Here is a 21,550-nt window from a genome sequence, read left to right on the forward strand (position 1 = left end):
ATAAAATGAGACAAATATATTTAAGGCCTTTATCAATGGAGTTATAAAAAACAACCGATTTAAGGAAATTTAAAAACACCACTTTCCAATCGTTTAATGTGAATTTTATTCAAATCGGTATGTGTTAATTAATGTATTCGGAATGATCCGGCAGATTAGTTCAATTAAAGCGGACGAGCTCCCGGTTTTAGACATTCCACAGTCCGTTTCGACCTCAACACACCAATTATACCAAATTGGTGCGAATAAATTATCATTTCCATTCGAAAAACAAGCACCTGGACTAGCGCGACCGACGGATAATTGACTGCTCTAATGGCCTCTTAAGGAACATCGCCACTCGACCGTGTGCACCTCATTCTCGTTCGCCTCCTTGCCCCACGGACGCAACTGTCGTCCGTACCGAACACCCCAAACACAATCGTCTCAAATATTAAATCGTTCCGAGAAACCGTCGTACCGATCGATCATGTATGTCCACGGGATTGAGTACCATATAAATTCCGACGTGGAGCAATTTGCAAGCGTTTATCAAAGAGTAATTTCCTAATGGACTCGGCGAAGTTCTCGGACTCGGGCAAATAAAATTGATGTTAATTGCATCTTCAATTTTTCCTTGAGAGCAAAAAACATCTTGCGTCCGATCACTTCGTGTTTGTGTGTAGTTAGTTCGCGTTGAGGCCGCCCGTTCACTTCACCGTATTTATTGATTTGCCTACTTCATTCTTTTAATTTGTTAAGTAATCGCTCCGGTAATTTCTTGTTTCTTCAATGTTATTTAATGTAATTGTCGTGTAATTTACTGGGTTTCTCTGTAATGGCTGAGGAAAAATGCGATTGGCTCTTGGTTTTTATGTCTTGTGATTTACGGTAAGATGCCGGATCGAAATTGATCTGCTGGAATTGTTCAATTTTGTAGTTCCGTGAAAATGCCGTATTAAAGTTGTTGGAAGATTACATGGTGTACCTACGGGATCAACCTGATTGGTTGATTTTGGCTCTGACACCAAGAATTTTAAGAGTAGATGTTGATAATACTTCTATCCCAGTCTAACCTATGAAAAATACCACTTTCCATAAACGGCAATATGTCATTATATTATACCTTAATTGGAAACTACTTTTTGATGCAAGTGTTTAAAAGTGATAAGGAAGAGCAAGGTCAAGGTCATCCTGAAGCCTATACTAACGAAGAAATTAAGTAATATCGGGTGCAAAATCTTCAAGAAGTTACATATAAATTGAGTGAGGATAATAAAATTAGGAGTTAATATCTTTGCACACAAAGCAAATGTGCCTTTTACTGATCTTACGATGAGTCTTAACCCAAGACAAATTTTTGACTGTAGAATGGGTTTTCACACATTGACAAGCAGTTACCTAACGTTCAATAAAACTGTCTAATTGTAGCAAATTGACGAAGGTTATGAAAAACTTTCTCATAACCAATTTTTTTAGCTTCTTTACGACAGTACAAGAACACATGTGGCATAAGATACTCGAAGGAAGCTTCAAAAAATTAAATGGGAAATTCTACCACATGGTCCAGATATTGCTTCAAGGAACCATTATTTATGTTTGTTACTCTTTAATTTTTTTACATAATAAACTGTTTAATTCCAAAGTTGATGTAAAATATGAGGTTGATTTTTTCTTCAGGTCCAGAAACCTAAATGTTTTTCTCCTGGATTTACTTTAAAAAGAATATCAATTTCAATGTTGATTATTTTGTTGAATCAAAGTTATTTCAAAGAAGATGATTACTAATTTAAATTCAGCAAATAAAGAAGAGAGGAAACTTATTTTAAGATGCAAATATTCAACTTTTTCTTGTAAAGCTTTGAAGATTAATCAATTAAAATGTATTTTATTAAATAATTCTGCTACATTAAAAAATGTAAATCAATTAAATTTTTTACAAATTATTTTTCAAAAATCATTAACTCACTTAAAAACATAGGTGGTTTTTAATTAATTTTGACGACGAATTTAATAATTAATATGTAAAAATTATTGCTAAAAACTGTTTGTTTAATTCTGAAGAGAAGGACATGAATATCCTTACAAAAAAATTCATTTAATGGTGATTATTTTATTAAATAAAAAATATTTTAAAGAAGATGTTGATCGAGATAATTGATATTTTATTATTAATAAGAAACTGAATTCAGTAGATAAAGAATTTTATTTTAAGATGTAACCAACTTATTCAACTTTTATTGTGAAACATAAAAGATTTATCAAATTTATCAATCTAAATTAATGACCTAAAATTGTTTTCGAATATTTTATTAAATAATTATTACATATTTCTCAAAAATCATTTCAAACATCATAACTTTTTAGCAGAACATTTATGGTTATGAAAGAGATCCTTGTGTGTGTTAATTTTGAGGATTAAATTTATTAATTAAATTAATAAAAATTATTACTAAAAGATGAGGTCAAAAGTGAGGATGAATTTTTCTTCAGTTTAAAATATCCAGAATGTTTTTCTTGTAACATCAATTTACTTTCAAAAAAATATTGATATTAATGATAATTATTTTGTTAAATAAAAATTATTTTAAAGATGTGGTCGAGATTGTTTGTAGTTTATTATTACTAAGAAGTAAATAAAGAAGAGAGGAAATTTTATTTTAAGATACAACCTACTTATTCAACTTTTATTATGAACTTTATGAATTTATTAATTAAAATTAATGTTCTATAATAATTTTCGAAAATATTTTATTAATCAAAAAATATAAACATTTTAAATATTTGTTACAAATTATTTCTCAAAAATTATTAACATTTTAGCAAAACATTGGTGGCTCTAAAAGAGATCCTTGTGGAACTCCAAATTTTTGACCATTATTAATCATATAAAATAAATAAAATATAAAATAGTTTTCAAAAATATTTTATTAAATAATATTATTAATTAAGAAATGTAAATAAATTAAATAATTATTACAAATTATTTCTAAAAAATCAGTTTTTAGCAAAGCATTTGTGGTTATAAAATAGATCATAGTGGAACTTCAAATGTTCGACTATTACTACTAATAAAAACATTAATTTTGAGGATTAAATTTACTAAATAAATTAGTAAATATTACTACTAAAACAGAGTAATTCTGAAGAAGAGGTCAAAAGTAAGGGTGAACCATTCTTCAATTTCAAAAATCCAGAAGGTTTTTTCGTGGCATCAATTTACTTGCAAAAAAATATTGATTGACATAATGGTAATTATTTTGTTAAATAAAAATTAAATTAATTAAATAATTTTACTAATTAAAATATAAATGAATTAAATACTTATTATAAATTATTTCTCAAAAATCATTAACTTCTTAGCAAAACATTGATAGCTTTAAACCGGACCCTTGGGGTACTTCCAATTTTTGCCATTATTTATAATAAAAAATATTAATTCCTTCTGAGGACTAAATTTGCTAATTAAATTAGTAAAATTACAAAATTTTCGCAACTGAGAATATTTTTCTCGAGGCATGAATTTGCGTGTAGAACAATAATAAAAAATATTTATTACAATGGTAATTTTTTCAGTAGCCCAAATTTAAGAAATACACTTTTGAAATAGAATTGAACCTTTGTCACTCGATGTAACAGCCATAATCAACCATTGCACATTTAAAAACTGTCTTATCACGTCTTCGAACTAGAACCAAATAAAAACATCCAATTTTGTGATCGCAGAAGGGCCATTAACTCGAGTCAACAGTTCGTGACGCTAAACGGTCATTACACCAGCGCCCTAAGGGTAGGTTTATATAATAAAAAGGTGGTAAACTGGTTTTAATTGGATTTCATTTGGGTGGCGATGCAGTTATTTATCCTGTTAATAACTTTATTAAATTTCCCTTTGGCCTTTGCCGCCGTCACCATTAATAAGCAATTTCTTCCGATTTGATCGATGTCTCGGCTCTTGAACAAACAAATCCGAGTTGATTAAACAATAAATTAACCATTAGCGAAGATCAAGGGCAGCGACGTTTCTTCTGGGAAGATCCGCGAGACAAATTAAATTATTATAAAAGGGGGGGTCCACTCGGCGCATAATTCATTCGACGAAAAACGAATGGCGAACAGTGCGCCCCGTCGCATGCTAGATGGCCACGTTCGTATTTCAACTGTTTATATTCGTATATCACCTGTTTTATATTTAGAAATCGCGGTCTGCCATGCGAACATCGGGCCGCGTCTTTTGTTTCTGCCAGCGAATAAATACACGTTTCCGGTGATTTCGACCCTTATTTATTGTTTGTTACTGTCAAAATACAAGTCATTAGCTGCCATAATAACGTGGAGGTGTGTTTATCATCGGGCCCGTGGCGCCGCGGCACATGATTAATGCCGCACCGCCCGATGGAATATGCATTTAAATATTCTTATTTGAATAAATTTGTTTTTCAGCTCTTTCAATCACAACCCCACCCTCCAATCGGGTTTCAGGGGGGAGGCCTGTCTATTAGTTTAGTGCAGGGAGAGGCCTCCATTATCCGATGGGGTTAACTCCCTCCCTAAGTTGCAAACCAAAGAAATTATAAATAATTAAAGCAGCATCTGCTAATTAACCTACCAGCAGTAGTTTATATAAATGTGCAACCATATAGTTTTAAATACCCCCATAAATCAATTGATTTACCAATTAGGATTTTTTATATTTGTATTCCGGTTTAATCATGTATATTTATAAGGAATTAACTACAGCACAAAAAACGAATTTGATATGATTATCGGGAGAAAGTTACGAATGATTAATAAGCGGGAATAATACTTGAATGTGCGTTATTAATAAAAACATTTATGTTGAGAGGGGTTAATGAATAAAAACGATAAATCGTTGTGTAGTGGGCCTGTGACATCGGCGCAGCAGCCTCAAAGTTAAAAGAACTCATAATCCAGGCATTATCATCATAAATTATCGCCTTACAGTGTAACGCATCGTAATAAAACCGGCGGCAATTTCACATTCTTACACCAGTTTAAATGTTAAATAAACTTAACAATGTGCCCACACAAAATACAAAACAAATTGTGTACAAATTGTCAAGTTTATTCACGTTTATTTTTTTCTAATTATTAATCGTTTTGAATTTTGTCGCAATATTTAACCTAACATAAAGCAAACCTAACTTAAATTAACCTACAATTCACCTTAAAGTTGTTGTTGAATTAAAAATTTGTTGCAATAATAGAAAAAAAGATGAATAAACTCAATATACAAAATAACTTACACCAAATTGTCCCAGATATTTATTCCCATTACTTTCAACATATCAACTGTGTTCATCATAGTTAAATTTTGAGATGAAAAATATTTTTAATTATTATTTATATTTAATTTATTTTAATTATTAAGCCTAAACTGGTTTCCCTATTTTGAGTAGTTATAGTAAAATTTCTTTTTTTTATTTTTTTATATTTATTAAATTTATTTATTAAAATTTAAAAAATATATATCTAAACCTATTCAAAATATAACCACAATCTAACCTAAACATCAACTGAGCTAACCCAACTCAAACCTAGTCTAAAACTAAAATTGAATTTCAACTAGATTAAATCCCACCTAAACTTAATTTCTCTGTTCTCAAAAAACGTTTATATCAAAAATTATCAACAACGTTTTTAATTGTTTTAATTGAATTTCGTAATATAAAATATCTTAAGAACAATAATTAACTTCAGCTTACCCAAATATATTAAAAATATAACCTAAACCTAACCTTAGTCTAACCTAAATCTTAACTGAACTAACCTAACTCGTGGTCCTAAACATAATCTAAACCTAACCTCAAATTGGACTTCAGCTGGCTTAAACCTCACCCAAAATAAATCTAATTTCTATGATCTGAAAAACGATTAGAGTAAAGATTATTATCAACAACTTTTTTAATTGTTTTAATTTAATTTCATAAAGAAAAATATTTTAAGAACAATAATTAACTTTAGCTAATCCCAGTTTATGCTAAATATGACTTAAACCTAACTTCAGTCTAACCTAAATCTCAATTGAACTAATCTAACTCAAACCTAGCCAAAACATAATTTAAATCCAACTTAAAATTGGACATCACCTAAACTAAACGTAATTTCACAATTCTGAAAAACGATTATAGTAAAAATTATTAACAACTTTTTTAATTGTTTTAATTTAATTTCGTATTGAAAAATATTTTAAGAACAATAATTAACGTTAGCTAACCCAAATTTATTCTAAACCTAATCTTAGTTTAACCTAAATCCCAACTGAACTAACCTAACTCAAATCTACTTCAGTTAGCTTAAACTTCACCTAAAGTAAACCTGTTCTGAAAAACGATTGTAGTAAAGAGTATTGTAAAATTTTTTAATTGTTTTAATTTAATTTCATAATGAAAAATATCTTAAGAACCATAATTAACTTTAGCTAACCCAAATTTATTCTAAATATAACCTAAACCTAGCCTTATTCTAACATAAACGTCAACTGATCTAACCTAAATCAAACCTAGCCTACATATAATCTATATTTAACCTAAAATAAATATTCGCCTAGCTGAAACATCGTCTAAACTAAATTTAATTTATCTATTTTAAGAAGTGATTTTTGCAAAATTTATTAGTAACTTTTTTCATTGTTACAACCGAATTTTGTAGTGAAAAATGCCTCAAGAAGTATAATAACCTCGAATGACCTAACCTAACTCAAACCTAGCCTACACACAATCTAAATTTAACCTAATCTAAACCTAATTTCTCCTTTTTTGAAAAGTGATTATAGTAAACTTTTTCAGTGTACAAGCCCCTAGTGTAAAACAAATAACGTCCAGTTTATTAATATATATTTTTTTTTAATAATTATAGTTACGTAATAATTTGATTTGAATTTAGTATAGTGTTGAAAATACCTAAATCCCAATATTTAATTTGCCCAACCTAAACTTAACCGAAATTTGGTTTAATTATGTATTTTAATTTAATTAATTGTTGTAAAATAATTGTAATTTTATTTAATGAATAAAAAGCAAAGGAAATAAACAGTAATTGTATAAAGACAAAATGTGCAGACAATCGTGTACAAACAAGAAGAGATTCGGCTTCAAGGTGTCCACGTCCGAGGAAACTTAATTACCGCGCTCCATTCTCGACGGGATTAAGAGTTTCGTGACAAAAAACAGTTAAATTGGCCGGCGTGGGTTGGCAGAACTGGTAGCTAATTAAAACAGGAACACACAGGGTTCTGGTGAAATTTGGGAAACTTTTTTTTCCCTTCTTTCTTTCTCTCTCTCTCTCTCTATGCCTCTCGGCTTGGCTCTTTGGCTTCGTCTTTCGTTCGTGCCGTTTGCCTACTTAACAATTTTGATTAATCGCCGTTTTTGTTCGGTCGCATTTAAATAAGGTCCTGGTTGATAAGGGAGCGGGTTTTTTTCTTTTTTGTTCGGTTACCTCCTGAAGTCTAATTATCCGACAATGATAATTAAAATTGTAATTAAAGTTACTTGTGCGTCGCCGGTTTATTGGAATTAATTGTTAATTAGCGTTTGTTTAAGACATTAAATGTCCGGCCACCAGTTTTTGGGGACGGCTGCGTTTTAGGTGCATACATGGAGGTATTTTGTACTAATGGATTTGCACAAAAAGATGGGACAATTGTACAACAAATACATATAGATTTTTGTTTCTGTTTTTTTGCTTTTCAAAATTTTTAATTGATTATTAATCATTTGGGACTTTGATGACTGTCTTTGGAAGTACATACACTCCTGGTCAAAAGTTTGGACACCCTAGGATATAATTGTTTAATTAAAGAATAATTATAAAAAAATTAAAATTGGCAGTTCTAGAGACTACCGATAGAAGCAAAAACAAGTATTAAAATTTGAAATTTCATAGTGTTTGAATTAAAATTATCAACATCAATCTAGATTTTACATCTATTGACACTCCGAGCAACAAATATATGCATGTTTATGTGGTTTTTTATTATTCAAATATCTTACGAGCTGTACAAGATCATGACTAAATATAAATACAACTCAATTGAAATAATCATGTTATTTGTGGATAGTATTTGTATTTACTTAAAATTCAATGTACTTGATTTTTAACATTATTTTAATTATTTCATTTTGTTCTAAAAAAGATAGAATAGGCTTATGGTAACTAAAGTAAGAAATGAAAATGTTTGATTCAAATTTATCTATGTATCGCGTAAAAACGGCATCGATTGTCGTTTTATATTTTGTAATATTGAGTTTTCGATTATTGGACATGACCATTCAAATAATAATCAAAGGAAAACACTATTTCAACAAAGCACAGCTACAAATATACTGGTATAAGCATGTCGGTGACGTGAACGCACAAGATTTCACCCATCTAAAAAGTGACTAAGGCGCACAACAAACTGCGCATGCGCCAGTCATGAGCATGTCGGTGACGCGAACCCATAAGATTTTCCCCTACCAAAAAGTGCCCAACGTAGCTAAAGAAGTTTTGACTTAAAATAAACGCTGTGTTTATTAAAATACAATATTATAAAAATAATACACGGTGTATACTGTAGTTTATTTTTGTATTATAAAAAATATTAAAGGTTCCAAATTTTTGTTCAGAAAAATTTGGTGTCACAAAATTTGTTAGTTTTATGGACTGGTCATAGTAATGACTGATATAAATTTATAGAGTTTTATCTTTTTCAATGAATTACTATCACTTTATTTTAAGAAATGTGTTAAGAAGAAAATCAAATAACCCAAATGATCCTCAATAAGACAAGACATTTTTTTACTTCTGATAAGTCAATAATGTTAGGTTCCTCAATTTATAAAGTGAAAAAACTTTTCAGGACCACTTTTATTGAAGCTTATTTGCTATATCTAGTCGCCATTCTTCTTCTCAAGTCCAACTTGAACTGTATTTATATTGCTGTGGCCTTTAGCGATTTCTTGAACTTCGCACACTTTTACCATTTTTGGAAATTCCAATTACGCCGACAATTTACACATTACAGTGTGTCTATGCGAGTAATAAAAGTGATATTTTTGAGTTTAATCAAACCGTGAAAGCCTGAAGTCTAAAATTGATTTCGTACAGATTTTCTAGTGTGTAGTTTGATATTAACCTTAACATATAAAATCAGTTCCATCGACCAAAGATGGTCGTGGCATAAACAGTAGTAGTTAATCTCCATCAATTCGAAGCCTCTTGTGGTAGTTGCGAGGCGCGTTTAGCAAAACTAAAATTTACAATTTGCAGGAGAAATTGCATGCCACTGGTTTCCGCATAGTTTGTTTTACAGCAGACCGAAACGCATTAGCAAATTACACAATAATATACTACTGTGTGTGCCTTCCGTAATTTTGCTTCTAATTCAAATATTGTATGGACATTCCCCCGGTAAGTAATGTCAGGCCATATTAAGTGAATGCAACCGCCGACACAATGGACAATTATAAATTAAGTCTCGGGTTTATTAGCGAACGTGTTGCGAATTCTTAGCCAGCCACAAACCATATTTCGGTAGGGGTAATACAATGGTGTGTTTAATATTTTGTGGTCGGTTTTCAGGAAGTGGCTCGTGTGAGAAAATCGACGATGAACTTTTTTCGTAAGCCTCGATCTTCTCGGCCAAAGATTAATTGCACAATACCACATTAATTACATGAAATGAAACATTTAACTATCCCGGCATTCCAGCAGTTTCATAAGGCGTTTTTTTTATTTGCGCTGCGTTAATGGACAACGCATTTTTGTCCCGCGAACATCTGGCTAAACCTAATTTTTGGTTAGCACATTAATAAAGTTATTAGCGGCACTAAACGAAAGTAACGAGCTTCAAAAGTAAAGTCAATCATCTCAATCTCGTAGCATGAAATTACTTGTAAAAAATTATTGATTATAATGGTAATTTTTTTCTTAAATAAAGATTATTTTATAGATGTGGTCAAGATTGTTGTTGATTATTATGCAGACAAATTCAGCCTTTTAAGAAAAGACTTAATTTATAGTTTACTTTTTATTTCAGACCTTCGAAGATTAATCAAAATTAATGTTCTAAATCAGTTTTCAAAAATATTTTCTTAAATAATTTTATTAATTAAAAAATGTGAATAAATTAAATAATTATTACAAATTATTTCTCAAAAATCATTAACTTCTTAGCAAAACTTTTGTGGCTATAAAAGAGATCCTTGTGGAACTTCCAATGTTCGACTATTAGTACTAATAAAAACAATTTCAATTAATTTTGAGGATTAAATTTACTAATTAAATTAGTAAAAATAATTCTTAAAAAACAGTGTAATTCTGAAGAAGAGGTAAAAAAAGAGGGAGAATTTTTTTTCAGTTTCAAAAATCCAGAATGTTTTTCTTTTGAAGAATCATTAATCAAAATTAATGTTCTAAAACAGTTTTCGAAAATATTATATTAAATAGTTTTATTAATTAAAAAATGTAAATAAGTTAAATAATTAATACAAATTATTTCTCAAAAATCATTAACTTCTTAGCAAAACATTTGTGGCTATAAAAGAAATCCTTGTGGAACTTCCAACTTTCGACTATTAGTACAAATAAAACCAATATCAATTAATTTTGAGTATTCAATTTGCTAATTAAATTAGTAAAAATAATTATTAAGAAACAGTGTAATTCTGAAGAAGAGGTCAAAAGTGAGGGTGAATTTTTCTTCAGTTTCAAAAATTCATAATGTTTTACTTTTGAAGATTCATTAATCAAAATTAATGTTCTAAAACAGTTTTCAAAAATATTTTATTAAATAATTTTATTAATTAAAAAATGTAAATAAATTAAATAATTATTACAAATTATTTCTCAAAAATTATTAACTTCTTAGCAAAACATTTGTGGCTATAAAAGAGATCCTTGTGGAACTTCCAATGTTCGACAATTAGTACTAATAAAAACGATATCAATTAATTTTGAGGATTAAATCTACTAATTAAATTAGTAAAAATTATTATTAAAAAACAGTGTAATTCTGAAAAAGAGGTTAAAATTGAGGGTGAATTTTTCTTCAGTTTCAAAAATCCAAAATGTTTTTCTTTTGAAGATTCATTAATCAAAATTAATGTTCTAAAACAGTTTTGGAAAATATTATATTAAATAGTTTTATTAATTAAAAAATGTAAATAAGTTAAATAATTAATACAAATTATTTCTCAAAAATCATTAACTCCTTAGCAAAACATTTGTGGCTATAAAAGAGATCCTTGTGGAACTTCCAACGTTCGACTATTAGTACAAATAAAAACAATATCAATTAATTTTGAGTATTCAATTTGCTAATTAAATTAGTAAAAATAATTATTAAGAAACAGTGTAATTCTGAAGAAAAGGTCAAAAGTGAGGGTGAATTTTTCTTCAGTTTCAAAAATTCATAATGTTTTACTTTTGAAGATTTATTAATCAAAATTAATGTTCTAAAACAGTTTTCAAAAATATTTTATTAAATAATTTTATTAATTAAAAAATGTAAATAAATTAAATAATTATTACAAATTATTTCTCAAAAATCATTAACTTCTTAGCAAAACATTTGTGGCTATAAAAGAGATCCTTGTGGAACTTCCAATGTTCGACAATTAGTACTAATAAAAACAATATTAATTAATTTTGAGGATTAAATTTACTAATTAAATTAGTAAAAATTATTATTAAAAAACAGTGTAATTCTGAAAAAGAGGTTAAAATTGAGGGTGAATTTTTCTTCAGTTTCAAAAATCCAAAATGTTTTTCTTTTGAAGATTCATTAATCAAAATTAATGTTCTAAAACAGTTTTCGAAAATATTTTCTTAAATAATTTTATTAATTAAAAAATGTAAATAAATTAAATAATTAAGACAAATTATTTCTCAAAAATCATTAACTTCTTAGCAAGACATTTGTGGCTATAAAAGAGATCCTTGTGGAACTTCTAATGTTCGACTATTAGTACTAATAAAAACAATATCAATTAATTTTGAGGATTAAATTTACTAATTAAATTAGTAAAAATTATTATTAAAAAACAGTGTAATTCTGAAGAAGAGGTCAAAAGTGAGGGTGAACTTTTCCTCAGTTTCAAAAATCCAGAATATTTTTCTAGGAGCTTCATTAACTTTTTAACAAAACATTTGTGGCTATAAAAGAGATCCTTGTGGAATTGTGGAATTTTGAGAATTAAATTTACTGATTAAATTATTAAAAAATTACTAATATTCTAATAAAACTAATATTCTAAAATATTTTATTAAATAATTAAAAAATGTAAATAAATTAAATAATAATTACAAATTATTTCTCAATAATCATTAACTTCTTAACAAAATATGGTGATTTTAAAACAGATCCTTGTGGAACTTCAAACTTCAGGACTAATTTACTAATTAAATAGAAAAAATTAAGACCAAAAACAGTTTAATTCTGAAAAAGTAGTCAATATAGAAGTTGTTTTTTTTTTAATCAGTTCAAAGAACCCGGAATGTGGTGGTTATGCTGGCTTTCAAATAATTATTTATTATAATGGTAATTATATTGTTGAATAAAAGTTAATTTAAATAAGACGTAGTCGTGATTATTTTTAGTTTATTATTATTATTCAGAAGTCAAACTCAGTGAATAAAAAAGAGGAATTTTTATTTTAAATATTTAAGGAAAACATAAATAGCATAGTTATGGAAATAATAGAATAATAGAAATTAATTATTTCCCCAAACCGAATATCTACTACTCAGTCGTTGTATATCAATATTGGAACAATAATATTGACCGGTGCAAGGTCCATCACCTGCGGTATTTCGGCAGACATGCATCTTAATAAACGCGGCGTTTGACGGATGACGGGGTAACAGGTAATTCGATTCAATTACGAAATTAATTTTCGAGGCAATAATTCATAAATCAAAATCGTGTAACGGGTCCCAGTCTCGGGGTGGGCATAAATTGAGTGATTTCCTGCAGGTAATAGCTGCATCGATAATGCCGTCCCGTCCGATATATTTGCACATATTGGCTGCATTATGTACGTGTTCTTGGCATGCCACTTTGACCGGGACAATGGACAACAGGTTATGCACATGTGTCCTTTTATCCCGACCCGACAACCGATCGGTTCCAAGGATACGTTTCGGTACTAGTAATTTATTCCTGCGGCAATTACGAATACGTGTGTGTGAGTAAGCGTCTTCGAAAACGTTTCATTTTAGTTTTCCAATTTTATCTCTTCGCGTTTATTTTCGGCCGGCCTGAAAAGTGACGTCTATTCGTAAAAATTCCTGCTGAATATATCTTCGGGAATATTTCATACGTCTGGCGTTCGAATTAATTTATCAAAGGGGAGGAATGAAAGGGTCATTAGGACTGTCTCGGGAAAAAGTTGGAGGTGTGTGCTATTTTCGCTGCCGCCAGGAAGTATTTTTATCGGGTCAGATTTATATCGCCCTTGTATATAAAACGCATTCGATTAGACGAAAGCTCGTTTCCTTCGGTTGTAACTGAATAATGTTGGTCTCGTTTGGCGATGTTAATGACTTAATTAAACTATATTATTCCTGCATTATATATTGTAAAATACAGTTATCCCTCTCACTGATAAATAATATTAATCAATAAAATAAAAATGTGCGTAAAAAGTCTTTTGTTTATATATTTTTAAACCATTAATACAAATTTTCAAAAACTTTTTGGAATTTAGAACAACAAATCTTAATGTTATGTAGATAAAGAAGAAGAAATTTGTTTTAAGATGCAATGATTTATTCAACTTTTTATTGTGGAAGTTTGGAGATTTATTAATCAAAATTAATGTTCTATAATAATTTTCGAAAATATTTTATTAAATAATTGTACTAATCAAAAATATAAACATGTTAAATATTTATTACAGATTATTTCTCAAAAACTATCAACTTCTTAGCAAAACATTGGTGGCTTTAAAAGAGATCCTTGTGGAATTCCCAATTTTTGACCATTATCAATTATATCAATTATTGTTGAAGGATACATATACTAATTATATTGGTAAAAATGAATATTAAATTCACTTTACTTCTGAAAAAAAGGTCAAAAGGGAGATTAATCTTTTTTCGGTTCTAAAAACCCAAAATATTTTTCTCTTTCTGTAAATTTGCTTGTAAAACACTGTCGATTTTATCTATGATTATTTTGTTCAATAAAAGTTATTTTAAAGAAAATATTATGAAGATTGTTTGAACTTCATTATCATTAAGATGACAATTCAACAGATAAAGGAGAGAAGCAATTTGTTTTAAGTTGCAATTAACTTATTCAACTATTAATCGTATAACTTTATAAATCAAAATTAATGTTCTATAATAATTTTCGAAAATATTTTTTTAATTAAAAAATATAAACATATTAAATGTTTATTACAAATTATTACTCAAACGTCATTAACTTATTAGCAAAACATTGGTGGCTTTAAAAGAGATCCTTGTGGAATTCCAAATTTTTGACCATTATTAATCATATCAATTAATTTTGAAGACTATATATATTAATTATATTGGTAAAAATTAATATTAAATTGAGTTTAATTCCGAAAAATGGGTCAAAAGTGAGAGTAATCTTTTTTTTAGTTCAAAAAAAAACCAAAATATTTTTCTCTTTCTGTAAATTTACTTATAAAAAATTGCTGATTTTATCCATGATTATTTTGTTTAATAAAAGTTATTTTAAAGAAGACATGATGAAGATTGTTTGGACTTCATTATCACTAAGATGTCAATTCAACAGATAAAGAAGAGAAGAAATTTGTTTTACTTATTGAACTTTTAATCGTATAAATTTGGAGATTTATTAATCAAAATTAATGTTCAATAATAATTTTCGAAAATATTTTATTAATCAAAAAATATAAACATATTAAATATTTGTTACAAATTATTTCTCAAAAATAATTAACATTTTAGCAAAACATTGGTGGTTTTAAAAGAGATCATTGTGAAACTCCAAATTTTTTACCATTATAAATCATATCAATTAATTTTGAAGATGTAGTCTTATTAATTTAATATTAATTATATTGGTCAAAATTAATATTAAATTGAGTTTAATTCTAAAAAAAGGGTCAAAAGTGAGATTAATCTTTTTTCATTTCTAAAAACTCAAAATACTTTTCACTTTCTATAAATTTGCTTGTAAAATATTATGATTATTTTGTTAAATAAAAGTTATTTTAAAGAATGTGATGAAGTTTGAACTTCATTATCACTAAGACGTCAAAATCAACAAATAAAGAAAAGAAGGAATTTGTTTTAAGATGCAATTAACTTATTCAACTTTTAATCATATAACTGGAGATTTATTAATCAAAATTAATGTTCGAAAATTGTTAGCAAAACATTGGTTGTCTTAAAAGAGATCCCCGTGGAACTTCTTGACCATTATTGATAATAATATTTTTTTCTATTAATTTTGAGAACTGAATTTACCATTTATGTTAATAATTATTATTAAAAACGGTTGAATTCTAAAAAGAGGGGTGAATAAAAGTTTGATCTTTTCTCTTTCCAAAATATTTTTTATATAATTTTTCTAGTAACAATTTGTTGAATATAACGGTGACCATTTTGTTGAATAAAAGTTATTTTAAAGAAAGGAACATTTAATTAATAAAATTTTATTGATTAACGTGTTGATACCTGAATATTTCAACAAATTGCGTCAATAATATTGATCGTGCAGTGTCGACTTAAAGAACAAAGATCGAATCGTTTCGGTAACAAATGATCCATTAACACTAATATAGTAACATTTAAAACGGTTCTGCTGTCAACAGAACAATTAAAATCCACAATTACCAGAACAATTGTGCACAATCTTATCTTTATTGGTGTATATTAATTGCTGCCATAAATAAACAATATAATATACAATTAAACAAACTGAATTATTGCAGGCAATAAAATTACAACACAACAGGACGATGCACAAAGTAAATAATAATAATAAGTGGCGAAGCAAAAAAAAATATATATATATTAATTTTGCATGTCCGTAATAATTAACTCGGGTACAAATGACAATGCGTGGCTTATATTTTAGCGCGGCCTTATCTTGATGCGACAACTAGTTTGATTGATTGTTACACACGTTGCATAGTTACATCTAGATAAATGTGTGTATGGAAACAGATAAATAATGCAATGGTAAAAAGGGAATTCCAGCGCTTGCAACGATGCCGCGTGGGCGTAAGCGCGGTTATTATCTCTAATTAAGTACGGAGGAGTGGAATTATTGGAGTTTTATTTGTTGCAACGAGGCGCTCGGCACGATATTAACCTGAATGTTTCTGTTTAGTGCATGTGTGAAATTGTTCGCTGTCGTAAATTCGTTGTTGAACACATGGGAAGAGGGAATTTACCGCAATTTATTAGATAATGTTTACGGACTTGACACTCGTTGATAACAATTCGGTTTATTTATTGGGAATAAAATTGGAATGTCAATAATAATCTTGGTAGGGGCGATGTTTCGAGGACAGATTGGGTAACGAAACCTAAATGTTGTGATTTAGTTTATGACGATAAATTAATTAATGAATTTTGTGTTGCCAAGATGAAGTAATTTAAAAATTGTTCCGGTCCATAAAGTTTATTATCTGTTCTATTAAACAGTTTTACTAATTAAAAAATGTTAAATGTATTAAACATTTATTACAAATTATTTGTGTCCTTGGAAATATTATCAATTAATTAGAATACTAAATTTAATAATTAAATTAATATTATAATTAAAAATACGTTATAAATAATGAGTCTTAACAATTGAGAAAGTTCGGAACCATGTACAGTATCGGACAAAATTAGAGCGACTAACTTAAATATTAAATAAAATATTTTAAAATTAAATTATTAAACATTTATTTATGTCCACTACTTTATTTGCCTTGGTTCATTATGTCTTAAACATTTTTCTCGTTCAATAGGGGAGAAAACGGGATGGGTTGAACAGAAGAACCTCCCTAGCATTGGATGGTTGTACAAAAAAAGCTTATTAGGAATAATCCAAGGATGTCCGTAAATGAAATTTTGGGAGATTTAGGACATAAATCAATTAGTTTGAGGGCAATTCAGCGTCGGTTAGTGGAGGCAGGGCTGACAGGAATACATACGTCCAGTAAAAAAAATCATGTCTTTCACAAAAGAATCGAGAAGCAAGACTTCTTTTTGCTCATAGGCAACTGAACTGGACAGATTGGAAAAAAGTACTATCTTAGGACAGTTTGTTCATCACCCTAAAAACAGTACACTTCATCCAAAATAATATATGTTTCAACAACTATTAAACATGGAGGTAGCTCTCTTTTGGTTTGGGGTTGTTTTTACGCTTACAGTATGGTTTCAATTCACAAATTAGAAGGCAAAATGGCATCGTTAACATATTAGAAGATATCATGCCACTTTATTGTGAATGGGAAATGCCGTTAAAATTTATATTTCAGCATGACAATGACCCCAAAAACACTGCCAAGCTTGTTACAGAATGGTTTGTTGAACTAAAAATCAATGTCTTAAAGTAGCCAGCCCAATCTCCTGATCTTAATCTAATAGAAAACTGTGAGGGATTGTGCATAAGAAAATTAGAGCAAATTGTATCACAAATAAAGCAAATAAATCAAAAACATTTGGAACAATATAGGAGAAGAAATATTTCCAATCTAATATTGTCTAGGCCAAAAAGATGTACAAATCTTATAGCCAATAAAGGCTACTGGATGAATTATTAAATATTAGGCCATTTACGTTGGATACACTTTTTTTAAAATTTTTGTGTAGTCGCTCTAATTTTGATTGTATTCTTATAATTTTCTGGTTTTAATTTTAATCGTCGTTAATGTGACATGTAATAAAACATACATATAATTTTTATATGTATATTTTATTATTTAAAGAACAAAAATCAGTAAGTCTATATTGTTTTGTATTTAAAAGAAAATAAATTCGCACTAATTTTGTCCGATACTGTAGTTATTATTCAGTTTCTTATTAAAATAACTAAAAAATGTTGAATTATAGAAATACTCACTGTAAATTGTTTGTCATTAATATCGAAACTAACAATAATGGTTATAAAGCGGATCCTTGTGGTACCCCCAATTTTTAAATATTATTAATGATAAAAAAATCATCATCAATTAATTTGAGGAATAAATTTACTGATTAAATTAGTAAATACTGTTACTAAAAATATTTTTACTAATATTTTGACAGTAGTACAAATTCATGAACTAAGTATGACAATAAAGACTAGATTGTCTAACAAAAACGAGATAAAAATATGATTTGTTCTAAAAATAAAATAAATTTTGAAATTAATTTATGAACATTAGTAACTACAAAAGAAATATATGCCATTGATTTTTTGGAAATTAAAAATGTTTAAAGCAACATACTTTATTATATATTTTCTTATTAAAATTTTTAGTAAAAGAAAAATATGAAATTATTATTGAAATATTCATCATAAATTATTTCAAGTCATTAATATTAGTTATAAATATTATAAGTTAAAAATAGTGGCCATAAAATGGATCCTTGTAGTACTCTCAACATATAATATTTTATAATTTATTATTAATAATAAAAAATCATTATTACTTAATTTGAGGGTTAAATTTACTGATTAAATTGGTAAGCATTATTATTAAAAATATTTTAATATTTTATAAGAGTTAGAAAATCAGAAATCATGTATGACAATAATGTTTAAATTTTAGTAATATTTCAAAAAGAATAAACGGTTTAAAAATATAAAAATCTAAATTTGGGTAGATTGTATAACAAAAACTTGACATAAAAATATGATTTGTTCTAAGAATAAAATAAATGTTAGAATTAATTTATACATATTAGTAATTGCAAAAGAAATATATGCCAATGTTTCTTAGTAATTAAAAATGTTTAAAACAATATACTTTATTATTTATTTTCTTAATAAAAAAATTTAGTAACTAAAGAATATTTAAAGAAATATTCACCATGAATTAACATGAAGTCGTTAATATCTAAGCTAAAAATAATGGTTACAAAGCGGATCCTTGTGATACCCCCCCCCCAACTTTTGACCATTATTAATAATAACAAAATCATTATCAATTAATTTGTGAATTAAATTTACTGATTAAATTAGTAAACATTATTATTAAAAATACTTGTAATTATATTTTGACAGTAGCAATGAATCTTAATTGAAAAACATACTTTAATATTTATTTATTTTTTTTTTTTTAATATTTTTAGTGCCTGAAAAATATAAAATTATTATACAAATATTTACTCTAAATTATTTCAAAAGTTAATAATGTCGAAGCTAATATAGATCCTCGTAGAACCCCCAATTTTTAACTATTATTATTAATAATAATAAAGATAATAATAATAACCTTGAATTTCAAAATTTAATTGAAAATAAATTTATAACAAACAAGTTTATAAATAAATAAAATAAAAATAATATATATTAATAGATAAAATAATTATATTAATTGATCAAAGTTATTACTAGATCTATCAACAAAACATGTAGATTTGAATATATCACTTTCTTGAATTAATTTTTATTTGAATACAGTAGTAATAAAAAATCATTTATCAATATCGTTAATCATTTTATTATTATTGATTACACAATTTCATCAATTAGAACATGAAGTATAAGATAAATATTCATCAAAACTCATTTCTCAAAATTCCACGATGGGCTTAAATTGGTAGAATATTAAATTAAAATAAAGAGTAAAATAGAAAATCAGTTAAAAATATAACAATTTTTTGAAAGTTTAAGTCATGTTTATTATTTATTATCTTATTACCGAAATAAATTAAATAATTTCTCGAATATCATTATCATATCATTGACGTCAAGGACAAACATTTGTAGTCTTAAAATGGATCCTTGTGGAAGTCTAACCATTAATATTAACGTAATGTGATACTAATAGTATATATTGTGTATATAGTAATATATAAAACGTAATTTTAGCGACGGTTAAACCATTTCCATAACAAATGTGACATTGCCAGTTACCTCATCCACTGAATATACATAAATCCTGAACCAAACAGACACACCGTCGTAACATAATAGCGAGCAAAAAGCCCGTATGCTTAATAAATCGTGATCGTTACCTGAGTTCATGTTCCCGACACCGAACGGCGAGCCCTGGAAGATCGGTCCGGGACCGGCGAACGGATTGACCAACCCCTGGTGCGGCCAGTTCGGATGGGCCGCTTGGTAAACGGCGGCCGCGAGGGCCGAGAACGGCGTCGGCCTGATCGGGCCCTGATTGAGCAGCGTCTCTTTCGCGAATTCCCGCTGCTGCCGGTACTCATCGTCGTCTTTGTGGCCGCCGTCGGACTTCTGATCGCCCGCCTGCAGGTCCTCCACGTCCACGATCGAGTCCTCCTGGTTCGAGTCGTAGTCCTCGTCGGAGGAGTGGTGCGCGGGACTGGACGACGGCACGGTCGACGAATTAGGGGATGACTGGCGTGCGGGCCGCGTGTCCGCCAGCAGCGAGGCGACGCTGAAGCTGATGTGCCCGTTCTTGCTGGCGGTCAGCTGTTGCTGTGCGTTGGCGCCCGGCTTGTCGCCGCCGACGTTCTGCATCGTTTCCGCGTTCTTGGTGTCCAAACCGTCCAGATTTTGGACAGTCATAATTTGCACTTCCGGTTGGCTCTCGAGCATCAAGTCGGGGTTTCTCGTGGGGGGGAGCTGCTGATTGGCTTCGGTGGTGTTTACGAACGGCCGAACGTGTTCAACACAAACAGACGCACTTCCGCGTGTTTATCATAGTAGTGAATGGCGGCAACGCGTGCGCTAATTACTTTTTAATTACATGGATACACCGACTGGCGTTTTAACGTGCCCAACTTGAACTGACCAAACGACTAAACTATTGTGAAGTTCGCGATTAAAAGGTAGGGGGCGGGACCGGTCGGTGGGTGTGTTCCCATGGTTACCGCCCCCCCCGTTCGCGGACCTTATTACACAAATCAGCCAATAAGGGGACTAGCGACGGAAACAACTACGCAACCGCCCAGTCAAACAGTCCTGCTGCACGATCCGGTCCTGCCGTGCAGCAGGAGCGGTCCGGGTCGGACGACGAGGAACGCGCCGGGCGTCTGTGGCCCCGCTTTTATTTCGTTTTGTGCACTTTTGTTATTATTATAACTGCGGACTTACACTTGTTTATGTGCTTTTAAAAAGAACCACTCAAATTGTTATAACTTAATTATGAAGTGAAAAGATGAGGCCCGCAGTTATTTCGTGTTATTGGGTGTGTTTATTATTATTATTTTTTATTTATTTTTTTCTTTACGGGCCAATTTTTATTCGCCTCTCTCGCTCTCGAGGAATTGTTTTTTACCCTTCGCCGCGGCCTTAATTGGTTTAATTGTGCGCCGCGGGTTTTTAGTGCTTCTCTCTTGTTTCAGTCGATATTTTAATTGCGCTCGGGGGGTTTAATTGATATGTCTTTGACGAGACGTACACTTGACACACAAATGTCCCAATTTATTGGTTCATTAAAAT

At 29.2% G+C, this 21,550-nt stretch overlaps 1 protein-coding gene across 1 annotated transcript in view; it reads right to left on the reverse strand.

Annotated features, from left to right (window-relative positions):
• Positions 1–20,894, reverse strand: part of LOC109600500 (muscle segmentation homeobox) — a 41,619-nt gene extending 20,725 nt beyond the window's left edge. Inside the window, exon 1 of the mRNA XM_020016659.2 lies at positions 20,149–20,894. Within this exon, the coding sequence (XP_019872218.1) occupies positions 20,149–20,704 (556 nt within the window). The 5' untranslated portion in view covers positions 20,705–20,894. The remainder of the gene's footprint in view (positions 1–20,148) is intronic.
• Positions 20,895–21,550: the final 656 nt, after the last annotated feature.

This window comes from Aethina tumida, chromosome 5 (genome assembly GCF_024364675.1).
Source record: "Aethina tumida isolate Nest 87 chromosome 5, icAetTumi1.1, whole genome shotgun sequence".
NCBI lineage: Eukaryota > Metazoa > Arthropoda > Insecta > Coleoptera > Nitidulidae > Aethina > Aethina tumida.